The sequence below is a fragment of the Corythoichthys intestinalis genome, chromosome 16, assembly GCF_030265065.1.
Source record: "Corythoichthys intestinalis isolate RoL2023-P3 chromosome 16, ASM3026506v1, whole genome shotgun sequence".
In the NCBI taxonomy this organism is placed as follows: Eukaryota; Metazoa; Chordata; class Actinopteri; order Syngnathiformes; family Syngnathidae; genus Corythoichthys; species Corythoichthys intestinalis.
Window position 1 is genome coordinate 51,789,511 of NC_080410.1, and position 16,591 is coordinate 51,806,101.

At 45.0% G+C, this 16,591-nt stretch overlaps 1 protein-coding gene across 1 annotated transcript; it reads right to left on the minus strand.

Moving 5' to 3' along the window:
• Positions 1-1,387: 1,387 nt before the first annotated feature.
• On the minus strand, positions 1,388-11,951 carry LOC130931719 (somatostatin receptor type 5-like). Its single transcript, XM_057860697.1, has 3 exons — positions 11,895-11,951; positions 2,028-2,706; positions 1,388-1,960 (listed from the first exon to the last, which is right to left on the minus strand). The coding sequence occupies exons 2-3, from the start codon at positions 2,691-2,693 to the stop codon at positions 1,388-1,390; spliced, it is 1,239 nt and encodes a 412-aa protein (XP_057716680.1). The 5' UTR covers positions 2,694-2,706; positions 11,895-11,951.
• Positions 11,952-16,591: the final 4,640 nt, after the last annotated feature.

Consider the following 16,591-nt stretch of genomic DNA (forward strand, 5'->3'; position numbering starts at 1 on the left):
CATATTTTAATGAGGATAGTATGCAAACAATGACAGAAGGGGGAAAATAAGTAAGTGAACCATCACATTTAATATTTTGTGCCCCTCTTTGGCAGCAATAACGTCAACTAGACGCTTCCTGTAGCTGCAGATCAGTCTGGCACATCGATCAAGACTAATCTTGGCTTATTCTTCTCTCCAAAACTGCTGTAGTTCAGTGAGATTCCTGGGATGTCTGGAATCACTGTCTCTAGGTCATGCCACAGCATCTGAATTGGCCACTCCAGAATGTGTATTTTGTTCTTCTGAAACCATTCCGAAGTTGATTTACTTCAATGTTTTGGAACATTGTCTTTTTGCAGCATCCATTCTCTTTTTAGCTTCAACTGTCTGACAGACAGCCTCAGTTATTCCTGCCAAAATTTTGAATTCTTTTTTCTATTAATGATTGCAAGTTGTCCAGGCCCTGAGGCAGCAAAAACAGCCCCAAATCACGATGCTTCCTCCACCATGCTTCACGGTGGGGATGAGGTGTTAAGGTTGGTGAGCTGTTCCATTTTTCCTCCACACATGACGCTGTGTGTTACTCCCAAACAATTCAACTTTGGTTTCATCAATCCACAAAATAACTTCTGCGGAGTTCCAAGTGCCTTTTACTAACATTAAAAGAGCAACAATGTTTTTTTTTAGACAGCAGTAGCTTCCAATGGAATCAACACCATTTTTGGCAATAGTTTTATATATAGTTGATGTGTGCAAAGAGATATTGGACTGTGCCAGTGATTTCTGAAAGTCTTTAGCAGACACTCGAGGGTTCTTTTTTTACCTGTCTGAGTATTCTGCGCTGAACTCTTCGCGTCATCTTTGGTGGACGGCCACTCCTTGGGAGAGAAGCAATAGTGTCAAACTCTCTCCATTTGTAAACAACTTCTCTGAATGTCGACTGTTGAACATCCAGACTTCTAGAGATGGTTTTCTATCCTTTCCTAGCTTTACAGATTAACAATCCTTGATCGCAGGTCTTCAGACAGCTCTTTGACCGAGCCATGATGCACATCAGACAATGCTTATGGCAGCTTTAAACCACTCATCAGTGATTGGGCACACACCTGACTTAGAATGTTTGGTAAAAATTGTTTTCAAATGCTCTTTAAGTCTCCTTAGGCAGAGGGTTCACTTACTTACATATCCCCCTTCTGTCATTGTTTGTATGTTATCCTCATTAAAATATGAAAACGTATACATTTTTGGGTGGTTTTTGTTAAAGAAGACAGTTTTTTTCCATCTGTGTGATTTTGACAAAGATCAGATCATATTTAATGGTGATTTTATGCAGAAATGTGACAAATTCCAAAAGGTTGAGATCATTTTTCATACCATTGAATAGAGATGAAGCGCTGTCTCCAACTTACAAGTTGCTTATTTCTACGGAGGCGGTGTTCTCGTCGGGCACTGTTACGGCGTCGTTTCCGAGCAGAGGCGTGGCTGGCGAAGGGGACTCGCCGGGCCCCTCGCAGACGCCATGGTCGGGCGCTACTGACAAAAGCTCCGGGTAGGGGGCGACTCTGTTTTGTCCCCTTCCGAGGACTCTATGCGTTTCCGAGATGCCGCTTCTCCTCGGGCTGTCCTGGGCGTGCCCGCCGCTCTCCTGCGCCCGGAGGTCCAGCTGACGGTCCTCCACCTTGCGGGTGTCACGGCAGAGAGCTTTGCGAAAGCCTCTCTTGAAGTTGTCCGACATGAAGCCGTAGACCACCGGGTTGGCGCAGCTGTTGGCGTAGCCCAAGACCACCACGAAGTAGTAGAGGCCCTGGTAGTCGGTGGGCAGCGCCACCAACAAGTTGAGCACGTTAAGCGCATAGAAGGGCAACCAGCACAAGACGAAAACGGCCACCACGATCACCACCATGCGCGTCACCTTGCGCTCCGACTTGCGTCGCTTGCCCGAGGCGGCGCCGTGGACCTTCTTGGCCGAACTGCGCACCTTCAAATAATCATACATGTGATTTAACGGTTTTCTGAACCATTCATCTATGTTTGAGAAATGTCACCTTGAAGACGATGAGCAGGTAGCAGAGGCAAATGACGAGCAGGGGGAAAAGGAAGCCCACCGTGGATGTGAAAACGATGAAGGCCGCCCGCCACACCTTGACCGGGGCCGGCCACAGGATGTTGCAGGTGCCGCCCGTCTTCTGGATGTCGGCGAAGACCACCACGGGCAGGACCACCAGGAAGGAGAGCGCCCAGACGGCGGCGTTGACCGCCTTGGCCACGCGGGGGCTGCGCCAGCGGGCCGAGCGCAGCGGCCGAGCCACCGCCAAGTAGCGGTCCACGCTCATGACGGTCAGGCAGAAGATGCTGGTGAACTGGTTGATGGAATCCACCGTCATCACCAGCCGGCACATGAAGGAGCCGAAGGGCCACGCCTGCAGGGAGTTCTGCGCGGCCAGGAAGGGGAGCCCCAGCATGAAGAGCTCGTCGGCCACCGCCAGGTTGAGGATGTAGGTGTTGGTCGCCGATTCCGTTTTGGAATGACGCAGCGCCACGTGGATGACCAGCGTGTTCCCGCTCAGACCGGCGGCGCACACCATCAAGTAGATCAACGGGACCAGGACGCTCCCCGCCCCGGGGCCTCGCCCGTCTTCCGCGTCGCTGGCGTTGGGCGGGAGAAACGAATCCCGGAACGTGCCGCTGGTGTTCTCCCACACGGCGTCCATCTGGTCAAAATTGCTGAAAAAGGAACATCATCAGCAGGGAGTGCGTGTATGGGGCGCCGTTTGTAAAGCAGCTCATGCTGAAAATTACGACAACATTTTCTCACATTTAGCGCCACACAGTGTTTAAAATGTGGTGTGAAAATTTTAGAGTCACTTTTTTTTTTTTTTTCATTATTTAGCAACTTAAATATTTATTTTTAAATAATAAGTATTGGACCTGAATGATTAAATCCAGACCTAAATATTTAATTTAAATCATAAATGTAAATCTTAAATCTATATCCTAAATATATATCTTAAATCCAATTGTTAAACATATATCTTAAATCCAAAAGTTAAATATATATCTCAAATCTAATTGTTAAATATATATCTGAAATGTAAATCTTAAATTTATATCCTAAATGTAAATCTTAAATATACATCTAACTACTAAATTTAAATGTTAAATCTGGAAATGGTTGAAACTAAATATTTAGCTTAATATGCAAATTCACGTGACTGGAAACCGGAAGTAACAAAATAAAAGCTGGAACAGCTTAGACTGTTGGCTTATGTTGCTTGAAAATGAATAAAACCTACTTAACAGTCGGCTCTTGGACATGAATCATTGTGATAATAACAATATCTGGGTAAAATACATTTAAGAGATGCTATTTAAAGAGTATTTTGTGTTTTTCGTGTCACTTTTGCTTACATTAGCCTGGTAAAGTTACTATGAATAACCACAAGGGGTCTCATTTGGACTGGACTAAGCAAACAGTCTGAGCTGCTCCAGCTTTTATTTTGTTACTTCCGGTCTCCAGTCATGTGAATTTGCATATTAAGCTAAATAATCAGTTTCAACCATTTCCAGATTTGACATTTAAATTTGGTATTTATATATACACATTTAGGATTTAAATTTAAGATTTAAATTTAACATTCACATTTAAGATATATATTTAACATTTAGAATTAAGATATATATTTAACATTTGGATTTAAGATATAAATTTAACATTTAGATTCAAGATATATATTAAACATTTATATTTAAGAAATAAATGTAGGATATAAATTTAACATTTACATTTAAGATTTAAATTAAATATTTAGTTCTGGATTTAAACATTAAGGTCCAATACTTATTATTTAAAATCAAATATTGAAGTTGCTAAATAATGTTGTAAATGTGCAACAAAAAAAGTGACTCTAAAATTTTTTACACCACATTTTAAACACTGTGTGGCGCCAAATGTGAGAAAATGTTATAGTAATTTTCAGCATGAGCTGCTTTACAAACGGCGCCCCATATGCATGCATCCAAATCAAATCGAAAATGTGGTAGAGAACTTTGCATGGTCATTATTTCCAAGGGCATCTCGCATACCAGTGTTTTTCAACCTTTTCTGAGTCACGGCACATTTTTACATTGGAAAAAATCTCGCGGCACACCTCAAACCAAAAATGTTTTTAGATTACTTTCTGTACAGTATATTCATACATAAAATAATTTCTCAGAATTTATACTTGCTCAGTGTGAAATTTGAGCCTGTTTAGATGAACACAAAGCCGATATCCTGACAGGGTTGTACAAAGTATTAACACCAGGGGTGCTAATAATTGTGACACACATTATTTGATGTCAAATCTTTTTTTCCTTATGTGGGATACTGAATGAATGCACTTGTATTGAAGGTTGGATCATTCCCTTTTTTATCCATTAAGGTCCCATATTATTTGAATTTAAATGTATATATCTGTCTTGATTTTTCAGGTGTGCCAATAATTATGGAGGGCACCGTATCTACACTTGTACAGAAGTACAGCCACTGAGTCCTATCCCCTGTTTTTCACTCTACTTACCACATGTTCTTACTTTATTTCTCTTTTGTAATTCTAATATCTAGTTGACTAGTCTTTTCATCACTAGTCACCCGGTGTCCCCTTTTTTTCAGCCACGGCGGCCTGACTGTCCTGACCCCTGGCTGGATGGATGTCCTCACTGAACCCCCCCGTTTCATCTGGCTGGATGGACCTTCTCATGTTCCGTTACTCCTCTGCAACTCTACAAACTCGAACTCTTCCCCTTCTACCCATCATCAGTCCTGGTGCATCTATAGCCTGTCCGTCCTGGGAGTGGATCTCTCCTGATTGTGGTTCTCCCCAAGGTTTCTCTTTTTTCCCATGGGGTTTCTTGAGTTTTTCCTAGCCGCCAGTGAGGGTCTAAGGACGGGGGATGCCCAGGTCATGGACTCATTCATCTACTGTATCTGACTGTGTATCAAAACGATTCTGTAAAGCCCTTTGAGACAAAACTGTTGTGATATAGGGCTATACAAATAAAATTGAATTGAATTGAACTTGACAAGTCTAATCAACTGATGTACAGTAGACGTGCTGGGGTTCACATTGTCGAGGACAGCAAGGCGGCTGATGGCTAGAAATCTGAGCAGTTCTTGAACACGACACAAGCAATACCTCGGTTATCTGCATAAGACCGACAATTTTCTACCTACTCCATCCTTCTTACTGCCCCCCCCAAAAAAGCGACATTAGATAATATTTTTGAACACACCTGACGATCTCTCACGTCGCACACCGGTTGAAAAACACTGTCGTATACCATGCGCTTGATAGGATTTTAAAGGACAACCTCAGTAAGATGGGCAAAACATTTAAGAACTAGAGGAGCACTCTAAAATCTAAAATCACTCTGAAAGCAGACCTCCGCCGAAGCAGCTGAAAACATATCCCGCAAATTTGATACACATGAGTAATCTTGAACACAAACATGCAAAGAGACTTACATAAGCAATTATCTAACCTCTTAACTTTAATTTCTCTCTCCAAAGTACAAGCTTTTACACGGTTTGAGCATTTGGCCTGTCAGGGGTGGTCGCCATGGAAACGATGCAGAGCAAGCTCCGATATCAATGTTATCAATCAAGAAACAATAAATGTCAGTGACTTCTAGCCCAAAGCAAAACACAGAGACAAAGAAAATCAAAGTCAAGGAGAAAGGAAGACATGAAGAAAAAAGTCAAGTCAGCAGTCGATAACGTCACCGCTGATATACCTATTGTGGCCTCCCAGTGCCACAGGACTCGCCACAGGGGTCAGCACCACTGACTGCGACCACTGCACCTGCTGGTAATTGACTCATTAGGTAACACCTGATGAGGCCATTGCAATCAAGGCGCTTACCCATGAAAAGGAGAGCGTCGTGGGAGCTACACCAAGAACTAAATTACAGTGGTTCACAAGCCCCCAAGCTATCTTCAACCTGTCCTGCTTTTCCTCCTTCCAATCCTGTTATTTTACACTGGTGGAGAATGCGGGCACGCTAGTCCCCTGCTGCCCAAAGACTCGAGCTGAGGGATGACGTGTGCAGCAGAGGCAGAGGGCTGTTCTGGAGAAGGTCGCCGCAATAGCAGAGAATTAGAGAGGGTGAAGAACAGCCCTGGAGGAAGCTGCCACTGCCACCAGAGAGGACGGAGAAGGGCCTCGGAGGAAGCTGCTGCAGGAGAGGGCCGACAACAGCCCTGGAAGAAGCCGCCGCCACGAGAGAGGGTGGAGAACAACACCGGAAGAAGCCGCCGATGCCCCGAGAGAGGGCAGAGATCGGCCCCGGATGAAGCTGCCGCTGCGAGAGAGGGTGGAGATCAGCCCCGAAAGAAGTTACTGCCCCGGGAAAGGGCAGAGATTGGCCCCGGAAGAAGCTGCTGCCGCCACAAGAGAGGGCTGAGATCGACCCCTGAAAAAGCCACTGCCGCGAGAAAGGGCAGAGATCGAGCTTGGAAGAAGCCACCGCCACCCCGAGAGAGGGCTGAGATCAGTCCTGGAAGAAGCTGCCACTGCCCCGAGAGAGGGTGGGGATTGGCCCCGGAAGAAGGTGCCGCCGCCACGAGAGAGGGTGGAGATTGCCCCCGGAACAAGCTGCCCAGAGACAGGGCGGAGATCGACCCCGGAAGCAGGTGCCGCCAACCCGAGAGAGGGCGGAGATCGTTTCCAGAACAAGCCACCCTGAGAGAGGGTGGAGATCGACCCCGGAAGCAGGTGCCGCCACAATGAGAGAGGGCCGAGATCGCCTCCGGAACAAGCTTCCCTGAGAGAGGGTGAAGATTGGCCCCGGAATAAGCTGTCGCCGCCCCGAGACAGCGCAGAGATCGGCCCTGGAAGAAGCTGCTGCCGCCAAAAGAGAGGGCTGAGATCCACCCCGGAAAAAGCCACCGCCGCGAGAAAGGGCAGAGATCGAGCTTGGAAGAAGCCGCCGCCACCCCGAGAGAGGGTGGGGATTGGCCCCGGATGAAGGTGCCGCCGCCACGAGAGAGGGTGGAGATTGCCCCCGCAACAAGCTGCCCAGAGACAGGGCGGAGATCGACCCTGGAAGCAGGTGCCGCCAACATGAGAGAGGGCGGAGATCGCTTCCAGAACAAGCCACCCTGAGAGAGGGTGGAGATCGACCCCGGAAGCAGGTGCCGCCACAACGAGTGAGGGCCGAGATCGCCTCCGGAACAAGCTGGCTTAAGAGAGAGTGGAGATCGACCGCGGAAGAAGTTGCTGCTGCCCTAAGAGAGGGCGGAGATTGGCCCCGGAATAAGCTGCCGCCACCCCGGGACAGCGCAGAATTTGGCCCCGGAAGAAGCTGCCGCCACCAAAAGAGAGGGCTGTGATCGACCCCGGAAAAAGCCACCGCCGTGAGAAAGGGCAGAGCTCGAGCTTGGAAGAAGCCGCCCAGACACAGGGCGGAGATCAGCCCCGGAAGCAGGTGCTGCCACCACCAGAGAGGGCGGAAATCGCCTCCAGAACAAGCCATCCTGAGCGAGGGCGGAGATCGACCATGGAAGAAGTGGCCGCTGCCCTAAGAGAGGGCCGAGATTGGCCCCAGAAGAAGCTGCCGCCACCCCGAGAGAGCGCAGAGATCAGCCCCTGAAGAAGCCATCGCTGCAAGAGAGGGTGGAGATCGGCCAGGAAGAAACCGCCCCGAGAGAGGGTGTAGTTTGGCCCCGGAAGAATTTAATGCTGCCGTGACAGAGGGAGGAGATCGGCCAGGAAGAAGCCGCCGCGGGAAGAAACCAAGATCAGAGAGCGACCCTGGGATCCGTCTAAGGGAGAGGGTGTGTGGCGTCCCAGTGCCACAGGACTTGTCACAGGGGTCAGCACCATGGACGGCGACACCCCTGGATGGCGACCACAGGTAACACCTGATGAAGCAATTGCAATCAAGGCACTTTCCCCATTAAAAGGAGAGTCGCGTGAGCTAGCCCGAGAAAGCGAGGACCTGAGAGGCATTCTTCGGCATGGCAGTGATCCCCTAAGACGGAAATTTTGGTTCGTTTTGCTTGTTAATCGTTTCTTGATTTTGTCAAATAAAAGTGGTCAACAAGTGCCCAAGCTATCTACAATCCCTCCTGCCTGTCATCCTTCCTTTCTAAAATGTCCATGCTGGCACACACTCTGGCTGTCAAGTCAGAAATGTGTCCCTTTTTTTCTTGGTCCTTCTCCCGCGTATGCTCAGGGCTGACAATGAGGCGCTCTAAAATCTGTGGGATGGGTTCCAATTTTTTTTTGTATGATAGATTTCTATCTATTACGGAGGAGTATACAAGCTGATAAGCAAGGTCCGTCGTATCTTTGGTGGTGAAGTGCGAATGGTGAATTCAATGCTAATGTTTACTGAACGCTAACATCGGGAGACAGAATGTCAGCAGATTGTGGTGTTCAGCCTAAAGGTCAGAGGGACTTGAAAGAGGAACTACTCACGTGTGTGCGCACACACACACGTTCCACAACCTGCATCGTATTTCTCAACGACAATGATGATCAAAGCAGTTGAGCTTTTGTTGTCATCTTTGACAATTGATTAGGCGCAATGGTAAACGTCCTCTCCATACCTTTGACTTCGAGCCTGTTATTGAATTAACCTTTAAGCCTGCTTTTTGTAATGTGCAAATGACGGTAGGATGAACTGCCTTTCTGTCTGTCAAGTTGATGTGAACTTTGCAAAGTGACAAACATAGGCTGCTGGGCCAAGGTTTGTTGAGTCGAGAGATAAGAAACCTGAACATCAAATCTTCCTGATGATATTTGGCCAGCAATTCAGTGGTTCCTCACTCACCACCTTGGGCCGCCTGTCTCGTTTTCCTGTCAAGATTGCTGTTACCAGATTACACTAACTAAAAGCATGCAGGTTTTTGTTTTGTTTTAATACAATTACATATTTTGGCAAATTGCATAGGTCTACATTTGAAAAATGAATCTATATGCATTGTTCATTGGCCTATTAATGTGCTTGACCTGACGTCTTTTGTAAAGGTTTGTTATGTTCACTGAGGTGGATATTTGTGTTTTGTTTAGACAAGGTGATTGCCACCTTGCATATTGTTATTAGTGAGGGACAGTTTTGCCCTAAACATTCATTTATGGAAGCAAGACCAGAGAGAAATGTGACAGCACATCACCCTGAGCCTGGCTGCTTACCTACTTCACCTGACAGGCTGGCTAGCTGGGTGGCAGACTGACTTGCTGAAAGTCTACAGGTAGTCCCCGGGTAACGATGTACTCGAATGGCGCGATTTTGACTTGACGCCGCTAGAGTCTTGTCCGCAATTTTGTCTCCAGTTGTTTTTTTTGTCGCATAAACGGTACCTTATTGTACCGCACAGTATCTTATTTTTTTACATTACTTTATTAACTCGTTTGCTCCTAAAAACGTACAAATATGTTCTATTTTTAATTGTTTCGGTGTCCCAAAGATGTATTTATACGTCTTTTACGTTTTTTTTTTTCACAAGAGACATCTCTGGGTTCTGATTCAACTTAGCTCCAAAGCACAACGCTGAACATCCGTTTTAAAGCAATAAAACTGACCACTGGAAGGCAGTAGGGCATTTGGTAAGACCCGCAACCCGATTCAACGGAACGAACGGCCGGGCCGCACGGCCGGGGCGCTGGCGAAAGGACGTCCAGGGTGCCAGGCGGCGGATGACCAAGCAGAACAACCGGGAGGACACCGGGGATGCCAGGCGCTGGACGACCGAGCAGAACGACCGGGACCACCGGTGCAGCGGACGATGCCATTGAGTCCGTGCTGCTCGCCGAGCAGAGACAGGCGGCGATGAGGGAAAAGTTTACCCGGCTGTAGCAACCCCAACAGCATCATCTCAGTTAGTTATGTGTAAATAAATTTTTACTTTGCTATCAAAGGCTCTATTTGTCTTGTTGATTATGTTATTTTGTAAAAGAAAAACATTATTCAGATGTTTGGGATGTAGCTAAAGCAAAAAATAGCTGTGTTAAAGTCAAAGTTATGTTTGAAATGTATGCTTTCACAAAAAGCTCAATTTCTCTGTTTTTCATCAGAAATTGGAAAATTGCTCGAACTAAGCTATTTTCTAATGCTGATTTCTAAAGAATGGAAAAAGATATGAACTAACTGTTTTCATCCTGCTGAAAGAAGTCTAATCTTTCTTTTGGTGGGTTCCATGTTTATATAGCAATAGAACAGAATTTTCTGTGGGCCTTGCAAAATCAGTCAAAATCCAGTAAAACAGCCGGGACCGAAGGGCCTTGCTCCGGTGAAAATGGCTGGGAGTGAATGAGTTAATAATGTTCAGTCCTCACTTAAAGTGAAACTGTTCAGCTTTACAGACATCAAACAAGGCAGTCGTGCTTTTTGAAGCTTGTCACTTGACACAAAACACTTGGTGTTTAAACGTCAATCTAGTCTGATCAAGATGTAAATTTAGTTAATCAAATTAGCCTAATTTGTCCAACAAAAGTCCACTAGCTTAAATGCTACGAATGCTGACATATTTACAATTCTTATAGCAAATCGCTCACACGTAACTCCACAAACTGTAGCTGTAATCTTAATTTCAAATTGAAGGAATCTAACCTTTTAGCCAGATTGCATGAATCACGCCACCCAGACCTGGCTGGCGCAGTTTCAACAACCCGGGCCGACAAAACCCTGACAACCCGACCAAAAGGCCAAACTTCGCGCATTCACCTTAGTCTTAACGCCCTGTACTGACTCCATTTTGAAAGCCGGAAAATCGCCGAGCTATCAAATTTAGAGTTCTTTTCGTTATCAGGTGTTGTGGTAGTGCAGGACTCCCCGCCATTTGTTCTGGACTGTCCTTAAGAGCTGATTGCGGGATTTGGTGTTGCAGACGTGGGCTTGTAGATGTCTTGCCAATCACCTGGTAGTCAGCGTCAATGTTGCTCAGCCAGCTGCATGACGCACGCGTTGGGCTCCCGTGGTCAGAAGGCGTCATGTATCTCTTATGCCCTATGTCAAATATATTCTGCTTGTTTTCCTTAAACTATGATATAAATGCTATTTACTTATATTGGGTATGTTAGAGTAATACAAACAGTCAAACAGTAAAAAAAGAAAAAAATACTATTCCCTGATTGATTATATCAAGTGTGTTAGATTAATACAAACAGTTGAACGGAAAATATGAGAAAAGATACTATTCCCTTCAAAATGCATACACAAACGTGTTAGCTTATGTGGGCCAAACCAGAAGGCTGCTGTCATTTATCCATGTCAGACGAGAGTCTGCTCTTCAGTCGTAAGGCGACAGTCCAGCCAGACCCCACGCTACCACCAGAGGGCAGCCTCCATCATGAAACAAAATACAATAGACATTCTGGATAGTTATTTTGCGGTACTTAAATGGTTAATTCCGATTTACATGGAAATTCGTGGAGGAACTCGTTCGTAACACGGGCGCTACCTGTGTGCTACCCAATGGTTTACAGACTGACTGTCTACCTTTTCTCATGTTTGATTTTGTTTCAAATGGTATATGCACTTTCTTATTTCATTATCGCTTTAATTAAGAACAGAGCTGGAGTCTGTTGTATTAAAAAAATGCTCTTAATCCTAAAGTATTGTTCTGTGTGGCACTTTCAGTTCTAATAAGGGGGGAAAAAAAGTTTAAATGCCAGACATTCTGAATACTTTTTTTGCCATTATTTTAATTTTGCCAAGAAATCGTAACTGATTTCGGAAAATCGGGTTTGAGAGAAAATAGTCGGGATTTTCATTTTTCAGGCAAAATTGATATAGATATTGCAAGTAGTGTTCAAGGTGCCGAAAGGTGATGAGATGACTGAAAAGCTACATTTTGGCTCCAGTGTCCAAACTTGGAGGCTACTCACTCTCTGGTAGTTGTGCCCGCAGTGAGGTAGAACGGAGCTTACCGGTGGAGTAGTTGTTCTTTTTCTCCCTCCTTGCTCAAGAGCCGAGTGGCGGCGGCGGCGACTGGGTTTTCGGCTGCTCAAGTCTGCAGCGGCATCGTGAGCGGAACCGTCATTGTCGTCATCCGCTGCAGGAGCGAGAACAGGAGCTGACCACTTGTCTGCTTGTAACTAGGAGACAGCTAGTCCAGTGGGAGGTGTTAGCGTCCCATTCTGTGCGTGCGTTCGTTCGTTTGTTCGTTCCACCGGAGAGGCATCGTCAGAAGCTTGTCAGAGCAATCATAGAAGTACCACATTTCTTTTGTTAACTGATAACAAGGAGGTCAAAGTTGGTCAATCCAAAAACGTATTCACAGTACTTGGCCTTTTGCTGAAGCCTTTTTCCAAAAACCAAGTTGAATTTATTTCATTCAAACCAAAGAATTAACACCAAACTAAGAATTGAATTGAATCATGTTGAAGATGGAAAAAGTTTGCAAAACATTGGTGACTGTGTGCCGGATACGGCGTCAGCTCGCCAGGTCCACATATCTTAGATAGCAGACATAGGCCAGATGTACTGCAAATTTCGACCCAACTTCATAAAACAGATCCGCCCCAGTGTCTTTTTTAACAACGGCCTCAACTCAGGAAGGAGTCACTCGCCAGATCAGCAACCAGTTTGTGGGCCAGAATTGGTCCAAAGTAGCAGACACGACATTAATGTATGGCCCGGATATGGCACACATGTTACCCAATCTGGCCAAGATTTGTATCAAAACTGTTTTCACTAATAAATTTGGAATCCCTTTTGTTCAATGTATCATACTGTAATAAGTAACATACAAAAACTAGGGCTGTCAAACGATTAAAAATTTTAATCGAGTTAATTACAGCTTAAAAATTAATTAATCCCAAACCCCTCTTAATGTTTTCATTGTATTAAAATTTGTAAAATTTTCAATCAAAAAATAAACTAGTAGCTCGCCATTGTTGATGTCATTACACCATGCTCACTCCCCAAACCCATAAAATCATTTGGACCCAAGCGCCAGCAGAGGGCGCCAATCAACAAAAAACAAGTAACAAGTAACAAGCGGACATTACACTGTTGTCATTTTAATCTGAGCGGGGCATGTGCGTTAATTGCGTCAAATATTTTAACGTGATTAATTGAAAAAATTAATTACCGCCCGTTAACGCGATAATTTTGACAGCCCTAACGAAAACATAACAATACAACATTGTTTTTTCGCAACCTATTTTAATTGGAACAAGCAACTCCACATTGAAGATGATCCATTTTTAGACTGTAAACAGCATATTGTATTTGTTAAGGTTGTGGGGTAGCGGGGGACCTAATTCATTGATGATGAGAGGCAGTGGTGGATAGTGTCTGAAGAATCAGGTGGGCAATTTGATGAAAGAACAGGTGAACGGCGTTTTGCCAGGCAAGCAATACAGGATCTAGGTGGGTGGGGGGGGGGCAAAAATGAGCTCAGCATCAGGATTACAAGATTCTTTGTTCACTGAAAGTCACGTAGGTGAGTTGTTGATCTGGCGATGATGTGAGGCCAAGGATCGGTTAAACCCGGAACAGTGCGTAACCTATCATTTGGACTGCCATAGTGCTGATCTGGGCCGCATCTGGTGCACTGACATTAAGCGGGTGTGATTGCTATGCGGATCTGGCGAGCTGAGGTCAGATCCGGCACACAGTTGCCCGCTATTGCGGCAGCAATATCATCTGCTAAACGGCTCAGTGCGGGGATCATCAATCTGACAGTCCGAATGATAGGTTACGCACTGGTCTTGGGAGGACTCTGCAGACCGGATGGGCTAAAAATCTGAAATTTAAGAGTTGACGTGTGATGTCACAACAGCGCGCACCCTGATGGCGGGCATCTGCTGCAACACTAAACAAGGCACCATGCAGGTTTCAGGACAGATCATCTCGTTGTACGGTAATTTTTATAGTAAGTGCTTTATTCAAAGTCATTATTGCGTTATAAGTCACTTCTTGACTACTAAACAAGCTATTCAATCGAGCATTAATAAAATGGCCGGTGAATTCAAGTGATCTGCCATATCTGCAAGTTAGGTAATTTAAAATTTGTTGCATGAGAACGTATGGAGGCCGTAAATGTTTGTATTTGAATACTATTATTGAAACTCAGCCCCTCCTCCTCGTGTTTGTGTATTTGTGTCACTGCCTTGTTTGCATAGATGGGTGAGCCTGGGACCAGGTGCCGTCATAGGCGGATCTATTATACAGGCGAAGTATGCGATCGCCTTAGGCCCCCAACCAGTAGGGGGCCCCCAACCAGCTGCCCTTGCCCCAACGAGCAAGGGCTTGGGCCGCCGGAGCCAGCAGCACCCCCAACTATTCGTCATGTATAATTATGTCAGCATACTAAACAAACAAATAACAAAACAAAAAAGAAAGCCATTTGAATGCTGCATTTATATTATCTCTCCCACACACACACACGCACTACAATGGACTGTTCCACGAGGACGGACTGAGTATCAGTCGCTTAGCTTCATTTAGCTTAGCTTAGCTCCGTTTAGCATCGCTTAGCTCCGCTTAGCTGTTCGTTAGATTCCCTTTGCTCTCCCGCCTTTTTCACGCCACTAAGCTCGCTATTTTTACAGCTCACTTGCTACTTTGCACGTAGGCTATTGTTTATTTCGAACACATGAGTGAACGTGCTCTCCATGAGAGCCAAAGTGCAGTGCGGGAGAAGTTGAGAAAAGGCCGCTAATGCCTCTTTTAACTTTCTTCTTCTTCTTCACAACGAACATAAAATACACGATAGCACACCCTGTGGCGAAACAATGCAGTACAGTTCCTATCAGTCATACAATAACACTCAACAGCTGGTTAACAGCATTTGCTAACGAAAAATGTTTTAAATCTATTAGTGACACCACAAGCAATGACGAAGAATGTTTTTTTACGGAGTGTAAAGCTTTCGGTTAGCGGTTTAGCGAACGTACCTCCGGTGAACATTTCAAAATAAAAACATGTAATGTTCGTCAAATAAATAACAATTTCTGGAGTTAAACCCACATACTTCAGAATTAATATTATAATATGTTGAGTCAATACTACAGAATACAGATTATACACTAAGAATAGCTTTCAAATGACAAATGGTTTTGTGAATTAATAAGCGTCAACAAAAATTTCATTGCTAAATTAGTAAAAAAAAAGAAAATTATTAGATTAGTTGATTCATCGTAAAACTAGTCGGCTGACTAATCAGGAGAAAATTTGTCGTTGAGGACAGCCCTAGTGAACCGGAACATACTGTATGTCCTACACACCCTTCTCACCTTTTTAACCCCTGACCCAAGAAGAGGGCCCCTTGATATGTTCGCCTTAGGCCCCAAAATTGCCAAGTCCGCCACTGGGTGCCGTTGAACATCAGCAGCAGCTTACTTAAACAGTTCCTTGGCCTCACATCCTCGCCAGATTAACAACTCACCTATGTGACTTTCAGCCAATAAAGAATCTTGTAATCCTGATACTGAGCTCTTTTTTTTTTTTTTCACCTTTGATCCTGTACTGCTTGCCTGCCAGAACGCCTGCCTGCCCGTTCTATCACCAAACTGCCCACTCTTGTTCCCACTGCCAATTTGTCTCTGTCTCTGCGTTTACGTCCCTGTTGCGTTACCCCAGAACCTTAACTAATAAAATGTTGTTTACAGTTCTAAAAATGGGTTATCTTTAATGTGGAGTAGCTTGTGCCAATTAAAATATTTTGTGAAAAAGCAAAAGCGGCATGGAAGATGAATGAATGAATGAACAATGCCGTATTGTTATGGTGCATGAATATGTTAGCATTAATAAAAGGCATGAAGAACTGTTGTCATTGCTTTTAATAGACAAATTTAATTAGCAATTTAAACACATTACATCATGATATGTTGAACAAAATAGACCCCACCTGGCCCAGATGGGATAACATGTGCCATATCCGGGCCATACATTAATGTGGTGTACTCTGGACTAGATCTGGCCCAAAACTGGTTGCTGATCTGGCAAGTGACTCCCTACTGTGTTTGGGCCATTGTTCAAAAAGACACTGGGGCCGATCAGCTTTAAAAAAGTGGGCCGAAACTTGCAGTACATCTGGCCCATGTCCGCTCCAGTTATATTTTGCTCTCTGGATGGTGTCTTACGATTGTAATCAGTAGATTGCAGTCAGGTGCTATTTGTTTTAGCAGAAACTTCATTGGATTAACTATCAGTGCTCGATTGATAGGAACAAAAACGCAGCTCTTAAGGACCGGTTTGGACACCCCTGACCCAGGGAAAAAAACAAAAATGAGCTCAGTATCAAGAAGATTCTTTGTTAGCTGAAAGCTGGAGTCACAAACTTGTGGAGTTTTAAGAATAAAGAAAGAATACCTTGTTCAACAGTCAAGCAGTGGCTTCAAAATGCGATTATGACTTTGAATAAGGCACTTACCGCCTGCCGAGATGTTGTGCCCTGACTCCTGCGTGCTCTCCTGTTTCGTGTCACAGCGTTGATGCCCGCCTTCAGGGTGCGCGCTGCTTTGACGTCACATGTCAACCAGCGTGTCCGGTCTGCACAGTCCACAGTGCGTAACCTATCATTTGGACTGTCAGATTAATGATCCCAGCCGCATCAGGCGCACTGACATTCAGCTGGCCGGATTGCTATATGAATCTGGCGAGCTGAGGCTGGATC